The sequence below is a fragment of the Pezoporus wallicus genome, unplaced genomic scaffold (assembly GCF_028554395.1).
Source record: "Pezoporus wallicus isolate ANWC-B61680 ecotype Strahan unplaced genomic scaffold, APGP_CSIRO_Pwel_v1 contig_3817, whole genome shotgun sequence".
NCBI lineage: Eukaryota > Metazoa > Chordata > Aves > Psittaciformes > Psittacidae > Pezoporus > Pezoporus wallicus.
The window spans coordinates 9,818,351-9,842,553 of record NW_026635157.1 but is presented as its reverse complement, the minus strand read 5'-3'; the positions used below and the strand labels follow the sequence as shown (position 1 = coordinate 9,842,553).

At 36.4% G+C, this 24,203-nt stretch overlaps 1 protein-coding gene across 6 annotated transcripts in view; it reads right to left on the bottom strand.

Annotated features, from left to right (window-relative positions):
- Window positions 1-24,203, bottom strand: part of MED23 (mediator complex subunit 23) — a 42,926-nt gene that overhangs the window by 1,165 nt on the left and 17,558 nt on the right. For all 6 annotated transcript variants that reach the window (XM_057408338.1, XM_057408356.1, XM_057408375.1 and 3 more), the window contains 18 exons: window positions 20,054-20,254; window positions 18,378-18,521; window positions 17,126-17,271; window positions 16,311-16,556; window positions 15,973-16,115; window positions 15,256-15,430; window positions 13,349-13,512; window positions 12,116-12,240; window positions 11,416-11,621; window positions 10,264-10,444; window positions 9,403-9,573; window positions 7,924-8,140; window positions 6,910-7,146; window positions 5,612-5,777; window positions 4,495-4,567; window positions 3,227-3,441; window positions 2,275-2,395; window positions 288-419 (listed from right to left, as the gene is read on the bottom strand). In XM_057408338.1, the coding sequence (XP_057264321.1) occupies window positions 288-419; window positions 2,275-2,395; window positions 3,227-3,441; window positions 4,495-4,567; window positions 5,612-5,777; window positions 6,910-7,146; window positions 7,924-8,140; window positions 9,403-9,573; window positions 10,264-10,444; window positions 11,416-11,621; window positions 12,116-12,240; window positions 13,349-13,512; window positions 15,256-15,430; window positions 15,973-16,115; window positions 16,311-16,556; window positions 17,126-17,271; window positions 18,378-18,521; window positions 20,054-20,254 (3,063 nt within the window). The remainder of the gene's footprint in view (window positions 1-287; window positions 420-2,274; window positions 2,396-3,226; window positions 3,442-4,494; window positions 4,568-5,611; window positions 5,778-6,909; window positions 7,147-7,923; window positions 8,141-9,402; window positions 9,574-10,263; window positions 10,445-11,415; window positions 11,622-12,115; window positions 12,241-13,348; window positions 13,513-15,255; window positions 15,431-15,972; window positions 16,116-16,310; window positions 16,557-17,125; window positions 17,272-18,377; window positions 18,522-20,053; window positions 20,255-24,203) is intronic.

The window sequence follows — 24,203 nt, the reverse complement described above, 5'->3', positions numbered from 1 at the left end:
TTTACTTCTAGTGACTGCTTTAATAATACTTCTTAAAGTACCGTCAAACTGTAGCTTAAATCTCAGGCTACAGAAATCAATCTTGAAATCTGAGATACTCAGTCCACTGCATCTAAAGCTTTCTTTTAAATGTGCAGAAGTGCAGCAACTTCCTAATTTGTACATAGAGACTAGTCAACTGTTAAGCATTTTGTTGTAGTGCTACTCATGAACATAATTCATAAAAAGATTAAATTTCTGTATGGGAAGAAAGATAATGAAAGTATCGAAAGCTACTGCTCACTTACTTGGTCTTTCACACTGTCACCTGTAAACATATACTTCATATGATACAAGAAGTCACATATAGGATCCATGTAGTTCAGGTGGGAGCTGTACCGATCTGCATTCAGGAGCATTTCATAAAATGCCACTCCAATCTGTTTCCACAGACACAAAAAGCACCCCAAATGAATACAGGTTTTTTAAATGCTTTAGAGTAGAAATACACCTAAACAGTGTAATAAAAATATGTACTGTTTTTTAAGTATATGTGATTCCTATTTACTTTCTTACCATTTACTTTCTTACAAGGACAAACGGGCAAGTCTAACTCCACCCACTGTGCTCAACTAAATGATTTCATTTTTCCAATTTAACTTCCAGCGAGTGCAGTGATGGTATTTTGGTACATGGTGCATAATTAGCGCTTAAACATCACTGACTGCAATATGGTTTGAGTAAGTGCCAGAAAATTTGCAAAAGTATTGCTCAATAAATAACCAGGAAAAGTTTAGCACAAGATTTGAGTCTTCTAGAGACAAGACATTACAGTTTACGGCATTCAGCTTGTACCTAGTCTCTGGCAAGGTCTCCAGCATACCGTGCATTTTAATGGTTCAAGCATTCTCTACAAAGAGTTTAAATATGGCAGTCTGAAACTTGTGACTTAAATGACCATGTACAAAGTTCATGATGGTTGCCGTCTACTCTGAGGACAGCAACTCCTCACAATTTCCTCACACTGAAATCAACTCCTCACAAAGAAAAAAGGAGAAGGGAATGTTAAGAAGTATGGAAAGACACCAGCTTTTTAGTTTTCCTTGTATTTTTGCTCAATCCAGAGAATGCAGGCAGAAAAGATTTCCTTCCTGACAGAGGAAAGAAGAAACCAGTCAAAGCAATACTTGCTAGCAATTTACAGTATTATATAATAATCTATAAAATGATACTGATCCATGTATAAACAGTACTTTCTGTTGCTCTCCAGTACTTTTCTTTAAGTGCTGCTTTATGAAACAACTTTTTAGAGTTATGTTTATTGTAGTTTCAAGACACAAAAAAAGGGCAAAACAGAAAATAAAAAAAAGAAAAAGTACATTCGTAAAGAACTGTGCATGTATGTTTTGTTTCATACTTCCAAAGAATACTTGAAAAGAACCAGAAAAAGCTCTAAGTCAGGAGTAAAACTGAAGGAGGTATGTAAACTAGTACACAGAACCACTGGCATGTGGTTGTTTATCTACCTGATACAGTTTCTTACAGTATCCTGTGTTCATGATATATCCAAAAACATAGGAACAAAAGTTACAGATCTTCTCCCACTGTGTATGCATCCCTGCACTTTTTGACTTCTTCACAAATCAACGTTTGCAAACTAAGTATTTTAGAATGAACTGGGAGTGATGGGCAGAGAGTTGCAGCACAGAAACCAATGGGAGTCAAGATGGACACTTGACATACAGGCTTTGTGTGTATTTAATGACAGCACAGGTATTTTTAAAGACATGATTCCCAAGTTAAGTTCTTTCTAGAAGGATCTTTTCTACCTGCTGTTTTTCAGCTTATCTACCTACTGGCTGGCTCCAGTTCTTTTCTCCTCCCCTACCCTTATCCACACTGATAGGAATGCTCCTCCGATCTCACAGTTCAGCTTTTGTGTACTTCCCTCCCCTGCCTATAAGCTTTTAAAAGGCAGTAAGTCTGATGCATATTTTGCATTCAGTTTAGGGGCCAAAGAAAGCATGTACTGCTTCCTATTTTGGGGCTGTATTTCTTTTTTGGGTTTAGAAAAAGTGCTAGGTGTTTTATCCTAAACCAAGGTGACAAGATTTCAGTTAACTGGGTAGTTGAGTACCACCTCAGCAATTCAGATCCTTGAAAGTACTGTTTACTTTGTAGGGAATTTAATTCTGAATGCTTATGAAAAATCTCCTGTCAGATACTTCTTTGTAATCTAACTGCAAAGATAAAATAACATATACTTTATAAAGGAGACCAAGAGCTACACTTTACCTCTATCATGCATCGTGTCCTCTCCTGCTGGAACCGTTGTAGAAAAGGACCAACAAGATGGTAAACGTAGAGTAACTGGAACTCTGTTTTCACTATGGGTATCAATACATCTGTGAGGAACCTGCATTATTTCAAGACACTTAGTACTTCAAGTGGAATTTTTTTTTTTCTTCTTTCCCCTATCCCAGATTCTAGCCAAAAAGAATGGGCCCCACAGATTTAGGCCTTTATTATAGAAAACACAGAGGAATTCTGAAAATATTAGATTTACAAATACTACTTATTTCAGTAAAGCTATAGAGCATTTCTGGGCATCATTACTGGACTACAACAGCCAACAACTCTAAGCTTAACAGAATGCTACACACAGCCAAAAAGCTGTCCTCTGATGTTTTAATGCTAGCCTTAAATCAAAAATCAGGATTGAGGGAAATACCTCATACCACCTTAACTTTATTCAGTATTTTAAGACTTTGTAAGTGAAGTGCATTAGTTCTCTCATTAATGTGGCCCTGGGGAAAGTCTAATCAACTTTTTTTGAAGTAGTTATTTTTTACTTGCTTTAATGATTAAGTGGACCACTATCGCATCCTTCAGTCAGCAAACCATCTCAACTTGTGGTAGATGGTATTTGCTAGAATTAAGGATGGATTTAGTGATTACAGTTGATACTTTAGGAATATGCTACAGTCAAAGGTTTAATAAAAGTTATATTAATAAAAGAATGAAAGCTAATAAAGATAAAAAAGGTTCATTAAAGATACTCTAAATGAAAGCCCCAAAGCTTACGGGTAACAAAGAGTGCTGGAACAAAACGTGTGATCTATCTGGTGAGTTTTGAAGCTTCCCTGTACATATTTGCTGATGTAAGTGCTGGAGGTACAGCTCTGTTACCTACAATACGCGTGGAATCTAAAAGACAAATTAAATCATCAAATAACATTGCACTTACTTAGGAATGAGAGAAAGCTGTCCAATGCTAGAATGATGCCAGACAGCATGTGCCAAAGCCAAAGTGTAGCTACAATTCATCTCAGAATATGACTGGTGACATGCTGTGAAGTCAAACAGCTGGAATGGATAACCAACCCACTCTGTCTCTGATGTCAAGCTGGGACTGTTGATAACGCTCACAATGCGATCATGGAGAACAATCCAGTATGGCTCCTGGAAAAAAACAAAAGGTCAAACTGCTTCTGAGAAGAACACTGTCTGAGACAATGCCTCCTAAACATTTTCTGCTATTAGTGCATTTCTAAAATGTTTTTGACCACACAGTAGTTTATAACCCTGTCTGACAAACACAGAAATTAAGAATCACAATACTGCATCCATGTTAAGGGATGCGGTATACTCAACGTTATGACATTATCAAGACCCATTGCATTCATTTAATTATTTAGTTAGCTAATATAAAGATCTAAAAGAGAAGCAGCATTGAGGCAAAAAGCCCTAATGGAAGGAAGGAGAATCTTCTGAGGCTTCTAACTGCCAGAACAAAACAGACTGAAAATCCAAAGACGGAAGCAAAAAAAAAAGAAAAGGTACAAAAGTTAAAGAATATAGATGAAGATGCAAGGAGAGGGAACACAAAGAATAATAAGAACATAAAAATAATAAAGATTAAATCCATGACAGCTTTCTTCCAAGAAGACGATCCATACTGTTGGGGAAGAAAAATCACAAGGAAAGGATAACTGTTGCAGATACAAGCAACAGATAAGCAAGATCAAAATTATTCAGGGAGTCCTGGTCAGGTACAAGAGACGTTATATTCAGAAGATCAAAGTTTCTACTGATACATGAACCCTGATACTGCACACATTTGCTCTTGCAGTTTTAGGCATGTCTCATTTACATGATTTAAGGACATGCAAGTACAAGGATTAACACAAAATTAGCATCAGAAGCCTTGCAGATCTTATTTCATAGCTCCAGTTCTCAATTCTATACACACAGTATTTAAACATATTTTCAAATAGGAGTGCTCTACTACTTTTCAACCTAGCCTCAAAACTTAATGGAAATTCAGAAAACCCTGTCAATTTTTCCATGCTGGAGGAGTAGATGTTTCTCAGACACACAAGCAGCCTTCTGAATGGCATTCTGCAGAATCTACATGGTGGCTCTAAGTTCTTAGAACATATACTCTAGAAAGATGATAAACCTTACATGGAAGCAGAGGGTTTTTTTATTTTAAAATACAACATATTGACTCACTGGTAAGGCTGTGATGATTAATCCAATCGCATTCATCCAAGCTGTGATATTCTCTCTTGGCACCAGCGGCTGACTGGAGAAACAAAGAGAACTAAAGCTCTGAATTTCAATTGCAATTTGTGCTTCTAGTGCACCTAAAGACAAAGTGTACTCATGCAAAGAACATTTCTCAAGTTGAGAGAACTGTAAGAACATATACAAGTATTTAGGAGAGCAAACAAACAGTATAAATACTACTGTGATGTTGCTTGCAAAACTTTGCTCCGGCGTGATTTTGTGTTAGCAGCATGTTTTCCTCAAAGGCTCTTACCACACTGTTCTTTATACTGAATAGGCATCAGTGTTTAAGGTGAGCTTGTCCCTTTATTGACTCCAAAACAGAGCTAACGATAATATATTACTAAGCTGAATAGGCTGAAATCAAACTACTTCAGTTTGTCATTGATCAAAGATGGCATCTGAATCCCTGTGATAATACCAGGTTCTTCCTTTCACTTCAGGTATTTTCACAGTGGCTGAGCAAGAAACAGAGCTGTGGGTCAAACTTAACGCACTATGACAAAAGGTTAGCCTTGGCACACCACTCTGTTTCAAGTACCTCTGATTTTACATTATTATCAGGAGGATTCAGAGTCCTGCCAATGCTTCCTGCTCACTTCTTTGCATTCAAAGATGCTGTGATATTAAATGATGAAATCTCCTCCCAGCACAGCTGAAAGAACAACAGACTTTTTCGAGCCTCTCTCCACTGAACCCACTGGGTCAAGTTCTTTGGTTGTGCGAGGTCTTCCCTCTGTCTTTTAAAGGGTATCACACACAGTCCGCTACAGCACAGAAATCTAACTTGAATTTTCTGTTTCATCCCCATAGCCACCTTCTCAAAACCATCAAAGAATCATAGAATGTTTTGGGTTAGAGACCTTAAAGATTCCAGTACCAACCCCCATGCCACAGGCATGGACACTTTCACATATAAATCTTTAAGTATTTATACTTAATTAACACTTATAAAACCCTAAGAAAATGACTATCACAGACTACCTTAACAATGCATTAACAATGTATCTCTAACTATGTGTTGCATATTGCAGAAAACACTTTCAGAAAGCCAACATACCTCTTCAGCACAACATTCAGTAATTCATTGCCCACATCTTTCCCTGGCACAGTCAGAGCCATGAGCTCAACACAGGTAACATGGAGAGCATGGGCAGCTGGGTTAGGAAACTCGTTGAATCTCCAGTCACAATTTGGAAATGGACCTGGTGATTTGCCTGCCATAGGTGACAATGATTAAGGAAAAAAAAGGTGACCAGATACAGACTAGTGTAAGCAGCACACTGCCTCATACTAAAATGAACAAAAAGGTAAGTCACTGAGAACAAATAAACCAGCTGCATTTCATAAACACAAGACATATGAACAAAAGTATGAATATGAGGCAATGAAACTCTACTTTCCTAACCAAGACTTAACTCATTTGAGCTATACACAGAAAAGATCTCTGAACATACTGTTAACATTTGCATAAAAGCAGGTGTTTATGATTTTAGTTTTCTTTAGAGCGACCTAATAAACTGATTTCAAGTTACACGTAAAAGAAAAGCAAGCTCAGGAAGAGGAGTGAAGGAAGACACATAACATGCAGAAAACTGGTCAATTCCAATAAAGGTGACACAGAAAGAAGACAATGTCCAGGGAGATTACACTGGTACTAATCTCTAGAACACAGATGCACAGATTCATTAGCTATTTCCACAGAAATTTAAATAAGCAGTAGTCTTAACTATAAAAACTAATAAAAGGCAACAATTAAGAACATGTAGGTTTGTGTTAAAAATATAACTTCTATTTTTACTTCCTAAAAAAGAGATTCTCAGCTGTTGCTAACATCACATATACTGATCTTCAACTAGACACAGTTATATACCATCTTACATGTGGCACTGCTTAAAATATTTTATTCTTAGTAATACTGATAATGGCATTAGGGAAAAAAAGCAGCCTCATTTTCTACATTTTGTTGTTAAATGTAGAAATACTCATTTCTACATTTATGTACTCATGCTTTGCATCAAGCTGATTTTATGTGGCAATTAGAATTCAATTTGGAATACATAAACATCAGTATTTGTATTTATAAGTGATGCATTAAACAGTGAAACATTTATAGAGCTGCACTGTTCTTTGTTTTCACGATATCTTTCAACATGTTTTACAGCACAGTTCTTGTGCAGAATAATTTTGAAACAAGTACACTGCAGTAATCTAATATGAATTTTGACTGATATAAGCAGCTAAATAATGACTCCAAGCTTTATTTCATATGTGAATAAACAGACATTAAACTTCGTATTTTGATGAAGCTATAACACACTGGTACAGCTTATTTAACGTAAACTTTAAGAAGGATATTGTCTACTAGTCTTCCAATGAGCTTGCAATAATAAGTGTCATCAGGAATCCATGGATTTTCTTCTCGGGCATTCATAGCACATTTGAGATAAGTATCACTTAGACACCAGCCTAGTGGGCGATTATCTTTGAGAGAGCCAATAATGGCATGAACGAGTTTTCTTTTGAGGTTTGTGCGCTCTCTGAGATGCATCTCATAATAGTGAAGAGTGTTGTACAGGTAAGTCACTGGACGGTCTACCAAGAAGAAAAGGAAAACAACAAAGATCAGAAATAACTTCTAGCATCGCTATTATCCTTATGGTGGCAAACATAAAATTAAAATTAAGAGACCTACAAGAATATGTATGTATTTTTAAAAAGCGTATATGGAATTGATTAGAATTCTTCACTATACAACAGTAATTTTCCTTATTTTTACATACACTTCAATGTCTGTGCAGACAAGTAGATGCTGAGCAAAGAAAGTCAGCATTACTAACAGTTTGTTTCTTAATTATAAAACTAATATATTTGTAACTAAACTGTCCCAATCATCTCTTTGTATAAAGGTATTAATATATGTCTAGAAGAATTTAGGTATAAAGTCACAAGAAAGAGAATACTGTAAATTGTCTGGGCATAACACAGCAATGACATCTACACAAAAAACTCATCATAAAGGTGCTGTTATAAAAGTGCTAAAAAAATCAGATATTTGAATCTTTAGTAAGGACAGTTTCAGTCTTCGTAACAGAAAGTTTGTTAGAACACAGGTCCAAGTACATACAACCAGAAGGTAATGAAAGCGAAAGTTGTAGAGGAAGCATGAATTAGCAAGAGCTACCTGAATAAAAGTTCACTGTTATTAGGCTGAAATTCACTAAATAGGGATTTTACTTCTCTGTGGAAATGTACATGGGGCTTACAGGATAGGAAAGGCTTCAAATGCTGTTGCAGTAGATGAAAATTACGAGTGTAGGAGAACAGAATGATGGCAACAGGAATAAAAGTCTATATTCACAGATAACTTACCATGGAATTTGTATAAACCTCCCAGATGATCCAATAAAGTTTCTAGTGATTTGGACACTGGAAGCAATTCCAGAAATCTATGTATTACAATGTCAAACACTGGCAGAAATCGCAGGCATACATTTCCAAAATAAATTGGTAAGTACTGGGGCTGGATCTGAACTGGGGGATTGACTTGCTCTGCCAAGCCTTCAAAATACAGCTTTTCAGGATATTTCTGGAGGGAAAGAAATACAACAAAATCAAAAGCCCTTCCCTTAAAAGCAATATGTTAAGTATCCAGCATCTACATTGCTTTAAAAAGACAATTCATAGCCTTCATTATCTTGTATGATTGCAGTGAAATGATTTCACTGTAAGGCTTAAGAAGAAAGTTGAAGAAAATTCAACTCTAATTTTTTAGTTATTAGACTAGTAGATAACAACTTCTTCAGGAAAAAAAAAAAGCCAACAAAACAAAACAAAGTTTCACCACCACTTAAAGTGGGCACAAGAGAAGATTAAGCACTTCAAGGCAAAGCTGAAAACAGCCAGCGCTTATGTGTCCCTTACCAACTATTGTAAGAGAAACCCTAAGGGAAAATCACCACTGCTGAAAGCTTCTGTATCATATACTAAATCAGAACACTAGAAATAGTAACTCCCAGGGAAAGAATTAGAGTGCACTCAAATACCAGATAAGTACAGCTGAAGGCTGTGCTTATAGTGTTTTGTGACTGAGATTTCTACATGTCAGATGGGGTCTATAACTGTGCAGCCATGTCAGAGTACTTCCCAGGCTAAGATAATTTGCCTTCCTGCTACCCTTACACTTTTAGGCACTGTTAAGACACTGCACGGCTAAAGCAGAGAGCTAACACAGACCAAACAGCTTCTGGATCAGAACTAGACTCCATGTGTTTAGCTACACAACTTTGCTTGTATCTGCTTAATCTCAGTGTTGATTTATCTTTTCATAGAACCCTGCACTGGTTCATCCTCTTCTAGTTAGCAGAAGCCACTATGTTACAGCAGCTTTCAAATCCCAGCAATTCTCTTCCCTAACATAACAGGATATCATGTTCTTGCCACACAGATGGCAGTTTCAACAATTAGGAGAAAATGTATGTTTAGCTATTGCTATACTCATAAAACACCAGAAGGAAATACCTTTTCTCTGATGCACAAAGACTGTTCTAAAAGACTATCAGTAAAACCAAGACTTTAAACCAACTGGATTTAGATGAGCAAGAACGAACCTCCAATCAACTCTTCAGCTGCTTCTATCTTTGAATATCACTGCACGATAATTTTAACATCAATACATAATTACAGTAATTTTTTTTTACATACATTTTTTCTTCTAGCCCAGATAAATTACAACTGACTAACTCTAAAACTTGACAGAGCTGTCCTGTCATTCACAGAACAAAAGACTCTCTGGATGGTCTCAACTCCACAAGAAGTTTTATAACAACAGAGTTTTATTAGCTTTGATACCTTGTGATAACTCATATGCTTAGTATGCCAGTCATTCTGCATCCAGTGCTCCGGAGAATTCTCCTTCACAAAATCACTCACTCTGTTTCTGAAATCATTAGGCTTCAGTAAGAGTAACTGAATTATGAAGTAACAGACTTGAGCTTCATTTCCTTCATGACTACGCATAGCCTTAAAAAAAAAAATGGATCACAAAACACAGATTTAAAGTTGATGTTGCTGTCTGCTTTATAACCCCTAAACACTGGCTAGCAAAAGTGGCTACATATCAGGTACATCTGCACACAAATTCACACTGAACATGGAGTTTCAAGTCTATTTTTCAATTGAAGACACAGAACAGGGGCAGTTTCAATCACCTCTTGTGAAAAGTACCCATCACGTTTTTTTATTATGTACTCAGAGAGTCGTACAAACTCCCCAATGATAGCACATTCTCCCAGAACTCTAGCTCTCTTTTAGCTGTCGATACTCTTACTGAAAGTAATCAATTAATGAAGTTAAATTGCTTCAAATTTCTGGCCACTCTGATATGTTTGGACTTCAATTTGAAAACCAAACTAAAATTCAAATGAGCTTTAAGTTAAAATCACATTTTAAAAATAAGAATAATTACTGAAGGAAAATTTTCATTCTTGCTAGACATGTTCTGCCTTATTTTGTAAGACAGCCTGAAAAGACAAGAGAAAGCCATTTCTCTCTTACTTTTCTGATCAAACAGACTGAATTCTAAGCAAAGAAAGCATACTCTAATGGGTACAAGATTTTCATTTGACTCTGAATCATGTAATGTTCCTACAAAAGTGACTCAGACCAGATTGCATGAAGAACTGTCATTTTACCTTCTAAGACAATACTTACCAAACACAGTATCAACCTATCCAGTGTTACAATGTTGTATTTCCACACCATGTCATTGAGAATCTCAATACATTTATTGAGCTGCTGACCTCCTGCAGAGGTAGAGAATTCATACACCAAAAAATCTGCAAATGTCCGGACGTGTGCCACCAGAGCTCTGGCCCCAATTCTATCTAATACTCTATCAGGGCAGAAAGGAAGAAAAGGAAAAAAAAAAAGCAGCAATTGTTACTGTTTTTAATATTTTTAACTGGTCTATTTTATAACAGTTAGTAGGGTTTAATACAATTGTCTTAAAAAAAAAACAAAAACAGACAAAACCTTCCCTTTATTAAATGAAGAACACCCCAAAGCAAAAAAAAACAAACAACTTCATAGCAACGGAATTCCAAAGTATAAACACTAATCAGAAAAAATGCTTCAAGTTCACTAGTTCCTATGTATAGTATTCTGCCCAGAACCCACACTTCAGTTACGCATTTTTAGTTACACACCTCTTAGGACAATTCTCTGCAACTCCTTTATTTTCCTGCAGTATCCTTTTCGATATAACCAGAACATTAAAATACTGGTATTTCATCATTGCACAGAAGAGTAACATATGAGATCAAAATATTAATTGTTGCAACAGACCTAATAATGACTGGAAAGAAAGAATCCATTTTTCACAGCTACAGCTGATGATGCTACTGATGAGAACAAGTAAAAAAAGAAATTGTAGGACTACTACTTATGTAGAAAATGTTCATCTTAATCCAACATTTAGTTTTTGAAAAAATATTTGGCCTTTACTCATGTTTAAAGGCTAAGTAGATAAATGTTTTACATTTTCTGGTTGCTATTTCAGATTGCCTGAAATACTGCCTTTATAAGTAAACTGCTTAATTCAAACACCTCACATCCTTGTCTCTTACCAGGAAGAATATGCATTGCAGCCTACTGTGTGGTGTAACCAGTCTTTAACAGTGCACAATTATTATGATATGCTTGCTAACACCTAGCTCTGCTCCTTTTTTCCAGGCTCTGTATGCTCTGAATTAATAAAAAAAAGCACAAATCAAGCTGTTAATCCTGTTAACGCACAAGACCTATATCCTCAGAACTGAGAACACTGCTACAACAACTTTGAAATAGCACATCTTTTAAGCTCACCTGTAGCCAATTTGATTAATGTGATCAGTATCTAACAACATCTTCCATAGGAGACAAAGGAAAAGCGGGGGTGAACCCTGCACAGAAAAGTGTGTTATTATGTCATTCTCCTTGGTCATAGATTTCCACTTTCGGTATTCTTCTTCCACATTCTTCTTCAAGTTAAAACGGCTTTCCTGAGGTACATTATTCTGTTTGAAGAACACCTGAAATAAAGTAGGCTTTGCTGTGACTGAGAGCCTACAATAAAAAAAGTTGAACAGACAAACTTTTACCTGACTTAGCACCTTATGAGTTCCTACTTCCTTGTACAATATAAACCTACCAGGTAGGGCTGTGCTTCACCATGACACCACAGGTACTGTTTTGTCACTAACAAAGTTACATGACAAGCTGCCCAGAAGAAAAAAGGCTTTTCCAACTTTTCTTTTTATTCCATTTTTTTTATTTTTTTTAATGGACCTGATTTACCTTCCACTGGGAATATCACTTGGCCAGACTCGGCCTTATAATAATCCAGCAGAAGCTAATGCATTTCTGAAGAAATAGCAATGTTACAATCATGCTGCATTCTTTAGACTTGAGATTAATGTAGTCTGGACAGGGGAAGAATCACATCAACTAGCAAAAGGCAAAGCATCTTGTTAACACAGTAAACTCTAAACAATTTTAACTACAAAATCATCAGTTTGAAACTAACCTGCAGAGGAGCTGGAAAACAGCTTAGTGTATGTGATGCCCAGTTATGTGGAGTAAAACTCATTATAGTCTGCAGTATATCCTTGCACCAAGTTCCCTGAATGGAATCAGAGCCTGTGAAAAAGTCTAGAAAATGGATTGATGATATTAAAATTTCACACACACACATAAAAAAAATTCTTACTGGTATTCCTTTTGTAGTCACATGCATCAATTCTTTTGTTTCCCTTTTGGTCAACTTCTCCCATACCTGTTCTCTGAATCTTATTTACTCTATAGAACAAGCTGGACATTATATTTTTTATTATATAAACAACAACAAAATTATTTTTAGGGTTTGAACTACATATAACACAATCGTGATTTTCAGATTTTATATTTAATTTCCTGTAATGACAGTACAAACTTTTGCTGATTAACTGATTAGACTTAAAAAAATCCTGAGGAAGATAATTATGATGAAACTGCCAGATGCCACTTTATGTTGCTTTAAAAACGCCACTCAGCTTTCCCAATGAAGCTGTAGAAATAAACCACAAGCCTCATCCCCCCAAACCCAGTGTTAACATTAAAGGTTGAGGAAAGGTTAAAAATAAAATTAAACAAAACCCCTAATACAAAGAAGCCCTTTCCCTTTCAAATCACCTTTTTGTGAAATCACCTGGTTTAACTTTCCAGCAAGTCTCCAGACAAGAACCATAAAAAAGAAATATCCCTCTCAAAGCTAACAAAAGCCTGACCTATGCCATTGTAGTACACTGTTAAAACATTAAAACACACAATAAAAGCTTCCCCCTTTCCATTCCCCAAGAAAGCAAATCCAAAATGCACACTACTTTTTCTTAGAGGCAAGCTGTAGAGGGCGTGGGTTCCACATAAGCAACATACTTGCTGTGAATATTCCATGGTCATTTTTATTTGTAATGACATGTATCAGTAATCAATCCAAACTTTTAAATTTAAAACCATGACACTAAAAAGAAGAGAAATTCCTCACACTATTTCTGTATAAAAATGAAGCTTTAAATGATGTTCCATTTCACTACTGCTTTAATAATAGCTTTTTGCCTGAAAACAATTAGTTGGAAATTAATGATACTTTTTTCAAAACCAGAATTGTCTGGGATATGGTTTATGACTGGGTCATTTCCATGATACTCTATTAAATGGTATTTTAAAGAAATGGCTTGACTACAGCTTTCACTTAAGATCTTGTTTCCACTACTGCCATTACCTGTCACATGTGTTGCCCTTGCTAGAGTTAAGATCAAAGCCCTGTTGAGTTCTTCCGATTCTGCTGAAAGAACTGTTTTGGGATCACTGAGGAATCGTGTAAACTGTGGCTGGACTTCTGAGCTGCCCAAAGCTGTGATTAGCCTTAGAGCAGTACTCTCAACACTGAAAGAAGGAAACAGTCCAGTTAGCAAGCCATGCTTATATTGCTAAGATTCCAAAAATACCTATTTTTCCTCTATTTTCAGCTTCAAATAATACAAAAACATGTTTTAAAAATTATGTTCTTAACCTATCAGAAGTTTGCTTTTCCTACTGTTTAATAAATCTATTAGCAACTATTTAAGTACTTTATTTTCAAATAAACCTCTCAAAAGTTGATTTAGTGAAAATCCCAAGTGCAGAGCCCCTGCAGAAGATTCTCAAGTCTCTCCAATTTAGAGCATCCCCTCCTTTGTTATCTTTTTAGCACCTTCATCTAAACAATAATATATAGATAAATGTATGCAAAAAAGCAGAATAAAAAGGCATAAATAATGCATAGGAAGTTTCAAAGCTAACTATCACTTTGAAGCAGACAGCACTAAACTGTTCTTATTAAAGAAATTATTGAAAGCACTTTATTTTCCAGTGCTCTAGTTGGAAGTGCTTTTCACACCAGGTAGCTTTAAGTAATTTAAAAGACTCTTACAGCACTGTGTCTTTGAAATGCCAAAGCCATACGTTAGTTTACTCCAATCTAGTTGCATGCTGTGCTTATCAAAAGTGACTGGTTAACATCCATATTTCACAGACTAAGATGACAAAACAAGATTTAGGTGAATGAAAAGAGCAAGACCTTGAATTTAAGGAGAAACTTGTCTTCACTTATCATAGAATGGCTCGGGAAGCAACCTTAAAGATCACCTAGTTGCAAACACCTGACATGGGCAGAGACACGTTCCACTAGACCAGGTTGCTTAAAGCGATGTCCAACATGACCCTGAACACTGTTCTCTTTATTCTTGATAAAGGATAAGCAACAGAGCAATTTAAATCTGGGCTAAGAAATTAGCGTGCAGTTAGACTTCCTTGATATCAACTGATAATAATTAGGTTGTTCTGTGCCCCTCAAACACCCCCACAAAGAAGTATTCTACTCTAAGTGTGAATGGACACTTTCCTCAACTCTTCTAGAACAAATCCCAGATTCTACATATAAACCAAACCTCACACCCTTTAACTTTGTTAACAGTAAGGTAAACTCAAACTTTTTCCCTAGAATTATCTGTATATCAACTCCACAGCTTCTTTAACCAACTTCTTCACCTTTCTTGCATCCAAATTAGCCACTGTTTTATGCATGGTTTACACCAACGTAAGACACAAACCACACAATGGAAGTGACACTTTCTTGTCTACTCAAGTTCTTGTACAGCCACCATATTTTTGCTCCAACAGCTTTACAGCTGCAGGCTCAATCAGATCATTTCTCTGATCTGACCAAAAATTAACTTCACAAAAGAATTAACTGGAACCAACTTAACTCTTGTAATGAAATTAAACATACTCTGCAGGAGTAAGCAAGCACAGTCCCGCTGGCAGACAAGCCAATGACTGTGACTAAAAGTAGCGGGCAATGCCCTTTATCTCTAGTTTTCCAACAGATGTTGACATGACATTTCTGGAGCACATCCGTGAGTTCTGACCTGTGACACTGCTGCCATATCTGCACAAGAGACTGCCTCATGCAACTCTGTGGAGTACTACCACTAACATCCATCTGTATTTCTGAAACGTGACCACAATTTAGTCACAGAAGTAAGATCAGGAAGTACTTATTTCCCTTTTAAACATAGTTCTCACACAGCTTTCCACGTATGGTGGAGAAATCTGAGATTACGATTAAATATGGTAGCCATCACTCACCACAGATGAAGCTGGTTCTGATTAGTCTGGGGCACAGCAGCCAAGGAGTGAAGATGGCTGAGCAGCTGCACTCTGTAATGAGGCTGGATGTGATGCATCCGATAGCTAAACATTTCTAGTAGAGTGTGCAGAATTCCCCATGCATGAGATCTGAAAACTGTTGGCAGAAGCTGACCTTATGAAAAAGAGTTTGTAAAATAAGTCTTTCAAGTGGTTACACTTTAAAATACAACTCCAGAGTACACTATGGAGAAAGGCTGTAGTAGGCTGCAAGTCAAGTATTTGATTTGAAAACGGTATTACCTACAAGGAGTGAGTGTGCAAGTGCTGTCTGAAGATGCTGTAAATGTGTAGAGCTCAATAATCTTTTGAATACGCAGCAGACATGCAAATAATTTTAACAAGAGCAATGAAGTATCATTTGTGCCCAATTAAGTAACTTTGCTTATGCTTTTCCACTAAGTATATTTTTGCACAGTGCAGCGTTAACTAGTGAGGTCCTGACCACACAAGTGATGGCATAATGGGAGAGCAGCACATTCATCTGAAGTTTACTGCAGCGCTAGCCTAAGTATTACAGTTTCTTTTATATTAAAATAATTCATACATGTACTCAACATGCTGCATCATTATTTTCATTTTTACTATGTTCTCTAGTTGCCCTTAAAAGAAAACGCTACTGAACAAAACAAAGAGGGAAGAAAAAGGTTTTCTTACTGATAAAGCCTTTGATGCCCAAGGATTCAATTTCCATATAAACCAGCAGGCGACTATAAGTTTCCACAAGAGCAGGAGCCAAGGCCACACTAGATTTTGCATGAGCCAACTTAATTACCCTTGTAGCTATGCTATGAATCAGACTGAGGAAAGAGAGAAAGTATTTTTCAGTCAAAACCAAGATCTTGAAAGTTAAGAAATTTACTAAGTAAATAAACAGATCTATACTTATCATGTCCAGACACAGGAAAGCTTTCCTGATAATAGTTAAACACAGATTTACAAGAGAAAAAAATTAAAAACCCCACAAACAAACAAAACCTAGCTGCATACTGTACCTCATTTTGGCATGAACTGTGAGTGAGTCCAAGAGGTTCATTGGCAACGGGGTAATAGACCCCGATGCCATGCAATTAGTCCCTGGAAGAGGTATCCTCATGTTGCCATTTCCATAAATTGTTTCTACTAGCACTCCCATTGGCAAAGTGAAACACTCTGAATTAGTTGAATAAGCATTGCACAACAAGGCAATCTTGTAGTCGTTCATCTGTAAGTTCTTATTTCTTAAGCTCTGTTGCAAAAACCTGTGTGCCAAAGATATTAAACACTGAGTAGAAAGTAACAAGCAGAACACCACAAATTCATTCCAAGAGTACAGCCACAATGATCTCAACCAAAAATCCATTGTGAAACAGCAGAAACCCCAAAGAAATTATTAATTGCACCACATCAAAATGACTACACCTTACGCCAGTTTCACTGCGTGGATTTTCTTGTATCAGAGAAACAACTCAGGAGAAAAATACGCTTTAAAAATCACTTTTCCAGACAAAACCTAACATACTGCTTATTCAGTTTCCAAACTACAGCATAATAAACCCTGTCAATTTGCTTTCAAATTCTCCATCAGTAAAAATGATTCATTAATTCAAGGTGCAATATATCATTTCCATTAGCTGTACAATAAAGAGTATTTCAATTTTTATGAAATATTTTGACTTGGAGCTCCTGCTTTTTGAATGACTGAGCTCATTCCTTTGATAACCCTTATACAGCACCCCATCACACAATACATTCTGAATACAGACTTAAGGCTTCCTATTCCATTATGTTTACAGACAAATCACAACATAACAAAACCCTCAAAACTCACTCATGGTGCAGTTTAAGAGAATGAGGAATGGGAATCTGTAACTTGGAGTTGTCACTATGGGCCTTCCGGTTCAGATGTATCCAAATACAGGTCATTGCAAAAGCATGAGTTGACTGGGGTTTGTTAATATCAGGTACAGGAATATACTAAAGAAAAAACACATGAATGTGACATATTGCACGTATTAATGAACAGAAAACCAACTTAGGCAGCATTCACAAGGTCAAGTTTTGCTTTTTCTGACTTGCAATACCATAAGCAACGTTTTTAGAGAACAGATTCTACCCTCATCTGTGTTTGCAATTTTAAATATCAAGAGCTCTGGAAAAGACCTGGACCTCAAATAAACAAATAACCTAAGACCTTAGCAAACAGAAGCTCATGCTTTGAGTATAGAAATTCAAGACATATACAGTTACGATGCATATACTTTTACTCTCAGTCTCACACTTATACATTATTCAGAAATCAATTATGGCTCAGTGGTTCACCAGCATTTTCTGAGAAATCTGATTTGTCTAGCATCACCATTGCACTTAAAGATTAACACACTTCCTAGGAAAAGGAACAAATACACCCCAGAATTCAAAGGATTTTGGCTACAGACTCAGGTATATTACTGGTACTGGAAAAGACAGTCTGTCTCTCTCCTTTGCCAACATCCTCATTTCTTTCCCTTTGGTACAGTTTCCACCACACAAGCACTCTGAGTAGCACAAGTGAGACAACAGCAACACATAGTAAGTAAGAGCAAGTAACCAGGACTTCATGCTGACAGTGCTGTCATGATGGAAGTTTAAGAACTTTCCAAAACTCCCCCTCAGGAACCTTATTTCTAGAGGAATGCACAAACATACAAAGCATAACTAGGATTTTATTTGATATGGGATAAATTTAATGTGTCTTGTTCAGTTCTTTGCTGAAAGCATCTCTCAGTATATTATTCTGTTACAGCACAGACAGAACAGTCAAATTCCACACAGTATCCTCAGTGCTTTAACAAACTCCTTCGAACCTTAGTCAAACCAAAGTCAAGGAAGAGAAGAGTCTTTTTCACCCCTAAAAACACTGCATAAATGTGGCTACTGGAAAAACACAGCTACGAAATTCTGAAAATTTTCATTTAATTATGAAACATCTCTCTCCAACTACACAGCACACTGCTGTATCAGTGACTCAAAACCAATATTGACATCTGAAGGTCTCAAGTTGAATTAAAACCAAAACTTTTAATTTCAGAGAGAAGACTTACTTCTTTCTCAGGATACAGGAGGTCAAAAAGCTTCATAACGGGGAGGAAGTCAGCCAATGCATTCTTCTGGATGCTCCCAGAGATGAACTGGAGTAGCACCCACATCAGATGGTCTCTTCCTTTAATGAGGCCACGACCTGCCAACTGTCAAACAGACTCAGTAACAGACAAATACGCATGTAGAAGAAAACTCATTGCAAAGATTCCTATAAAAGGGCAGACTAAAACAATTCCAGCAGAGATTACTTGGAATTTTATAGCAGGATTTAAGCCAAAATATATGTCTTGTTTTCAGAAAGATGGCGAACACGTAGTAGTAGTTGTAATACAGTAGTAGTAGTTGTTGTAGTAGTTGTAACACAGAAACAGACTCTGGGAGAGCCGTAACAATTAATGGTAAGATTTAAAAAAATATTTAGCTCTTGAGGATCACCGTTTTGAAAAAAAATAGCAACTCATAAATGTTGGATTTAAGTTGTCACCTTGTAGCCCTGTAGCCAAGTACAGCATTGCCACTGCTAGCAGCAGGCCACAGGTTTTATATTAACTTTATCTACAAAGAAAGTCTCTGAACCAGAACAACCTGGGCTTGCTTCATATGGACATATTTTGCATTTATTTTTTTGTTATTCAACTTCTCCATCTGTTAACAGCAACTCTCTAATGACCAGTACTATACACTTAACCTCTATTCTTATCTAGCTTGCTTTAGTTTTAGATTAGATTTGTGCAGCTGTGTTGCATAGCATCCGTTGTTTCAATGGTTCATTAAGAGTAATTAAAGAAAAGCAACCCTAGTAAAACTAATTTCAAGGATACCAAAGAGAACAGAGAACTAGACTCCATCACAAGTAAAACATAACATACACAGCCACAGCAAATTTTGATGTAACATGGAACTGGGAGCAAATGAAGATGGAGCAATGTGTTGTGCATGTTAGAAATTATCTAAATTGCCACAAACTAATCACTTGCACAGTGAGGAGAAAGAGAACACCTCTTTCCTACTATTGACATGGTACTTTCTCTCAGCAAAGTGTTCAGGATGTTGCTGGCTTACTGTAACCCCTATTCTCCTTACTTACGAAGGACTGGCAAAACTACCCCCCTTAGAATTCAGAGAGGCACTGAGACCATAGAAAAATGTAAATACTAGACAGTGTTTCAGTCTTACCAGAATTATTATTAGGAAGTAATAATTTTTCACTGTGATTGCCAATATCACTGTAATTGGAAAAATGATCTTTGATTAGATAGCTCTGATTAGACAAATTACAAATTCTTGCATCCATTTACGTGGCATGTTTCTTTAGCTCACAAACTGAACAGGGAGTTCGCTCTATTTGAAGCTTGGTTGTAAACTGAATGCAACAGCACAGTATTTCTATCTTATCAATTATGCCAGTTTATGTCCTTATTCTAGTTACTAGCACATTTTGAATCCAAATATAGTACAACATCCTGTAACTGAATACACTAGAAACAGACCCAGCTCACAGGGAGTTTCACTTGTGAATTTGACAGAGCACAGTGATCAAAAATTTAATTCTTATACATCAGGAACTCCTTGCACGGGTTAGGGTTTTTGTTGGTTTGGTTTTTTTTTCCCCTAAAAAAAAAAATTCTTTTGTTTTTAAAATCTCTCTTACCATGTAGGAGCGATACAAACAATTTACCTTTTGATGGAGTGACAGGACCATATGAGGAAAACTTGCAAACTGAAAGAGCACAAAGAAAATGAGCTGGCTGGAGAGATGCTGCCACAGAAGCTGACTGGTTCCACCATCATCAAACTTCTCTTCAGTCTCAGATCGTTCCATGGCATACACCACAAGATCCACCAGCTGGTCCTCCAGCACAGGGCAGCGCTGCTTGTGCTGTAAGGCAGAGATCAGATACAGTATTCCAAAAGCCTTTCCCTTAACTTCAGAACTTGTATAGTTGCAGTTATAGTACAGTATTTTGACAGAAGGCTGGGAAGCATGAAATGAAGTCTGAATTTAAGGATAATCCAGTGTGTTAAAGCTGCACTATGTTACAGGTCACAATGACTTTTTACATTTTATCGCATAATTCCCTACTCAGTTCCAAACCACAGGTTATCAATGCACAAATAACATCTGGGGGGTTTGTGGTTTTTAATAAATTCATACAGAATGTTATTTCTCTGATCTTGCATTAATGGAAAACAAAGTCTATTCTTTTCAAATGCTGGTAGGAGTATTTGTGTTTGGTTGGGGAGGTTGGTGTGTCCTGGGTTCAGCAGTAGCAGTCATTTTTCTCCTCCTTGGTAGCTGGTGTAGTGCAGTGTTTTGACACTGGAGTTTCTGTGTGTATGTATTTCCCCCTCTCCTTTCTTCTCTTCTCATTTAAGTCCATTTCAAAAATACGGATCACCATAAAGAAAAAGATGTATCAATTATACCACCAAACCCAGAGGGAACATCCCAAAACACAATATAGATATTAAATGACTATTCTACTTTTCACTTATTTTGGGCTCATCAACAACAAGTAGCAGAATTAACATCTGGTTAACACGCATAATTAGGTGCTGTCCTACTGATGCAGTACCACCTGGTACAAGGTCAAAAAGACTTGAAAATTAATCTGACAAAAGTAGTATGTTCTACATACTGTGAATAGAACAGAAATCAGGTATGGCGATGAGCTCTTCAGATGTTAGATTTAGACTGCCAGAGTCTCCACAGTTAAGCTATGCAAGCACAGAAATAATTTAAAATACACACCTTCCTTGATGACTTTTAATAATGATTAAGGAATGCATTATACAGCCAAATACATATGTTAGTACAGACACATGTATAGCAGGCCCACTACCAGCGATTTGTAACTCAGATTATAAATCTTCAATTTAAGATCATCAAGTATAATGTCACACATCATACGTTCTTTAGTGCAAAACCATTACTCTATCTGTGTTTGTATGGTTACTGTCATACTATTACTAAGGACAAAAAGCTGTGTGGAATTTAACTTCTTCAAACAGTGCTAGCTAGCACTTTGGAAACAAACTTCTGTTTGTTTCATTAAAACCTCTATTCAGGAATGGTCAGGAATGTTTTGGTTTGGCTTTTTTTACAGCTGATGCCTGTAACATAATGCAGCCTTAAAGAAAACATTATTACTTTCATGATACAAAAGAAAAGGAACTGAGCTGCCCAAACACTAACCATGAAAATGCAGTATCCTTTTCTAGAGGCAAAAAGGTGTGTGTGTAAAGAAGTTTAAAAAGATCACCCAAGTACTCATAAAATATTTTAGGGATGCCTTAAATGAGTTCTTTGACTTACTAGCCAGGCAGCCTAAAAAAACCCTTTTAATTAATAAAGAAAGAAATAATAAAAGTAAAGAGAGATGCTGAAAGGAGATGCTTGTTCTACCTTCATCGATGGTAGTCTTTTGCTATGAAAAAAAAAAAAGAGATTCTCTTCAATTAAAAATAAAATGCAAGAATGGGAGAAGTTGACAAAATAGTGAACAGCATCCCCTGTTGCATGCTCTTCGTCAGCTCAAAACTGCAGAAAGCTACAATTCCAGCTGTGCTTTCTTAAAGCATGCTTAATGCAAACCTCCAACTAAAACAGAAAGCATCAATTACAGTTTCACCTTCTCTTCCAGTACGCAATGCCATTATCACAGATCAACCACATTACAGGTTTACAGAAAGCAGTATTAAAACCACCAGTTGAGAATACTTCGGGGTTTTTGTGGTTCGTTTTTCCCCCTCCCAAAGCAACTAATTATGAAGCAGAGCAGGGTGCAACAGACAACACTACAGACTAGTTTATAATCCAGCATGCAAAACTACTATGTACAGGGCTTGAAATTTAATAGTTTGCTAAGCACCAGGTTAATGTCCAAACGCCTAATCATGTTAGGCTATATTAATTTAGAATAATGTTATTCAAAGAATACAACAGGAAAATATTACTGTTAAAAAGAAAGCCAGAATTTCCAGTAGGAATTTTCACTATTCTGAATAATCCTAAAATTGGGAAAAGTTTAGGATCCAGGAAATTAAAAAAACAAGTTCATTCTTTTACTCTGAAAATCATGCTTTTATTGCTTTAAGAACAATTTTCATAAAGAAATATAGCAGTACTTCACATTCTATCTTCATTAAGTTAAACTTCTGGCATTTTTTTTCTTTTTCTGTATTTTCAGTGAATATACATTTTTGCACAAATTTGCACCAGCCCTCTGACGGAACACTGGTACTTTTTTAAGTAGATCAAAGCTTCAATGGGGTTTGTTTTGATTTGGTTTGGATTTTTTTCTGGTTGGTTGGGCTTTGTTTTTTAGGGGGTGGAATGGGAGGTGGGGGGGGGAGGTGTAGCATTCAAAGTGTTCCCTAAAAGAAGGCTATTTTGAGAAGTCAGTGACGCCAGCTGCAAGCTATTATAGTTTTTGAATATTTTGAGCAAACAACATCTAGCTCAAAAATATTTAATATATATTTGCACATAAGAAATGGATTCAGAAGACCAAACCGCAGAGCCCCAGATGTCTGCAAGAGTAAATGGTGTCTCCAAAAGTCTAATTCAAGGCTGTGCAAGTTAAATGCTTGAAGTAGCTAATACAAGACAGAACTATAGCCACAGCCACTTCCATTTTCCAAAACTGTATGCTACCAAGCCACAGAACCTTAAGGCTCCATCTTTATATTATACCTGATTTTATTTCTACGAACTTCAGTGGGTATTCTCAAGTTTTCCTCATTAAAAAAGGAGTAAGTTTCAACAAGCAAGTTGCACTCAAGTGTTCTCAAAGCACACTCTCACAAGCAGAAATACATGAAAATATTCACACCCCTTAATTTAAGTACTTTGCCATAGTAACACTAGTAATATTGGATAGTAAGTTCCCAGCATCAACCTACAATATTTTAAAAATAAAAGGGAAAGGTAAGTAAATTTTTTAATATTGCATTATGTCATTCCTTTCACTTTATTATTCTGCTTACACAATGCATGGACAAACATGAAATAACATCTTCCATAAACAAATTATCCTGGTTTGTAGCTAGAAGAAAACACAACTACACATTCACCTGAATGGAGTATGGCATAGATAACTTCTTAGTCAAAAGCTGGAGATCACCGCTGCTGGTTTAAAAGGTGACCAGCCAAATATACTATTTAAAGAGCAAAATCATTAATACAATAGCTGCTAATTAAAAGTTTGTATAACATCACAGAACCAAGACACCGTAAAATTATCTCCTCTTTCAAATATTCTCCAACCCAGAGAAATCAATAACAACGTTTTTCATTGTTTAAAGGACTGCAGTACAAACCTGACTACAGTTATGAAAGCAAAAATGGCATTTTATCCTTCATGCAAGTCTGTACAGACAAGGTAAAGACAGAAACCAAAATGTTTGAACTAACTTCATGTCCTTAAGACATTACTGAAGCTCAACTGTAAAATTTCTGAACTTTTAATTTGGCATCAGTGTATTAAGACACTTTGAATCGATAATAATTTTTCAAAACGCAGGCTGTTACATACCTCAGCAAATTCCTTAAAAGATAATTAAGAACTGGGGAACATCAGCCAGCTAATAGCAGAATAGAAATTGACGTAGAATCATAGATTCACTTAGGTTGGAAAAGGCATTTAAGATCATCGAGTCCAACCGTAAACCATGATAACACACATTATAAAATACAATTTAAATCTCTACTTCCTACAGACCAGTGCAAAATATAAAACAGTAGCAAACTATAAAAATCCCCAGACTTCAACTGAAAGAACATTTTGAAGTCTGTACTTTTACACCTGGACTTGAAACTATATACT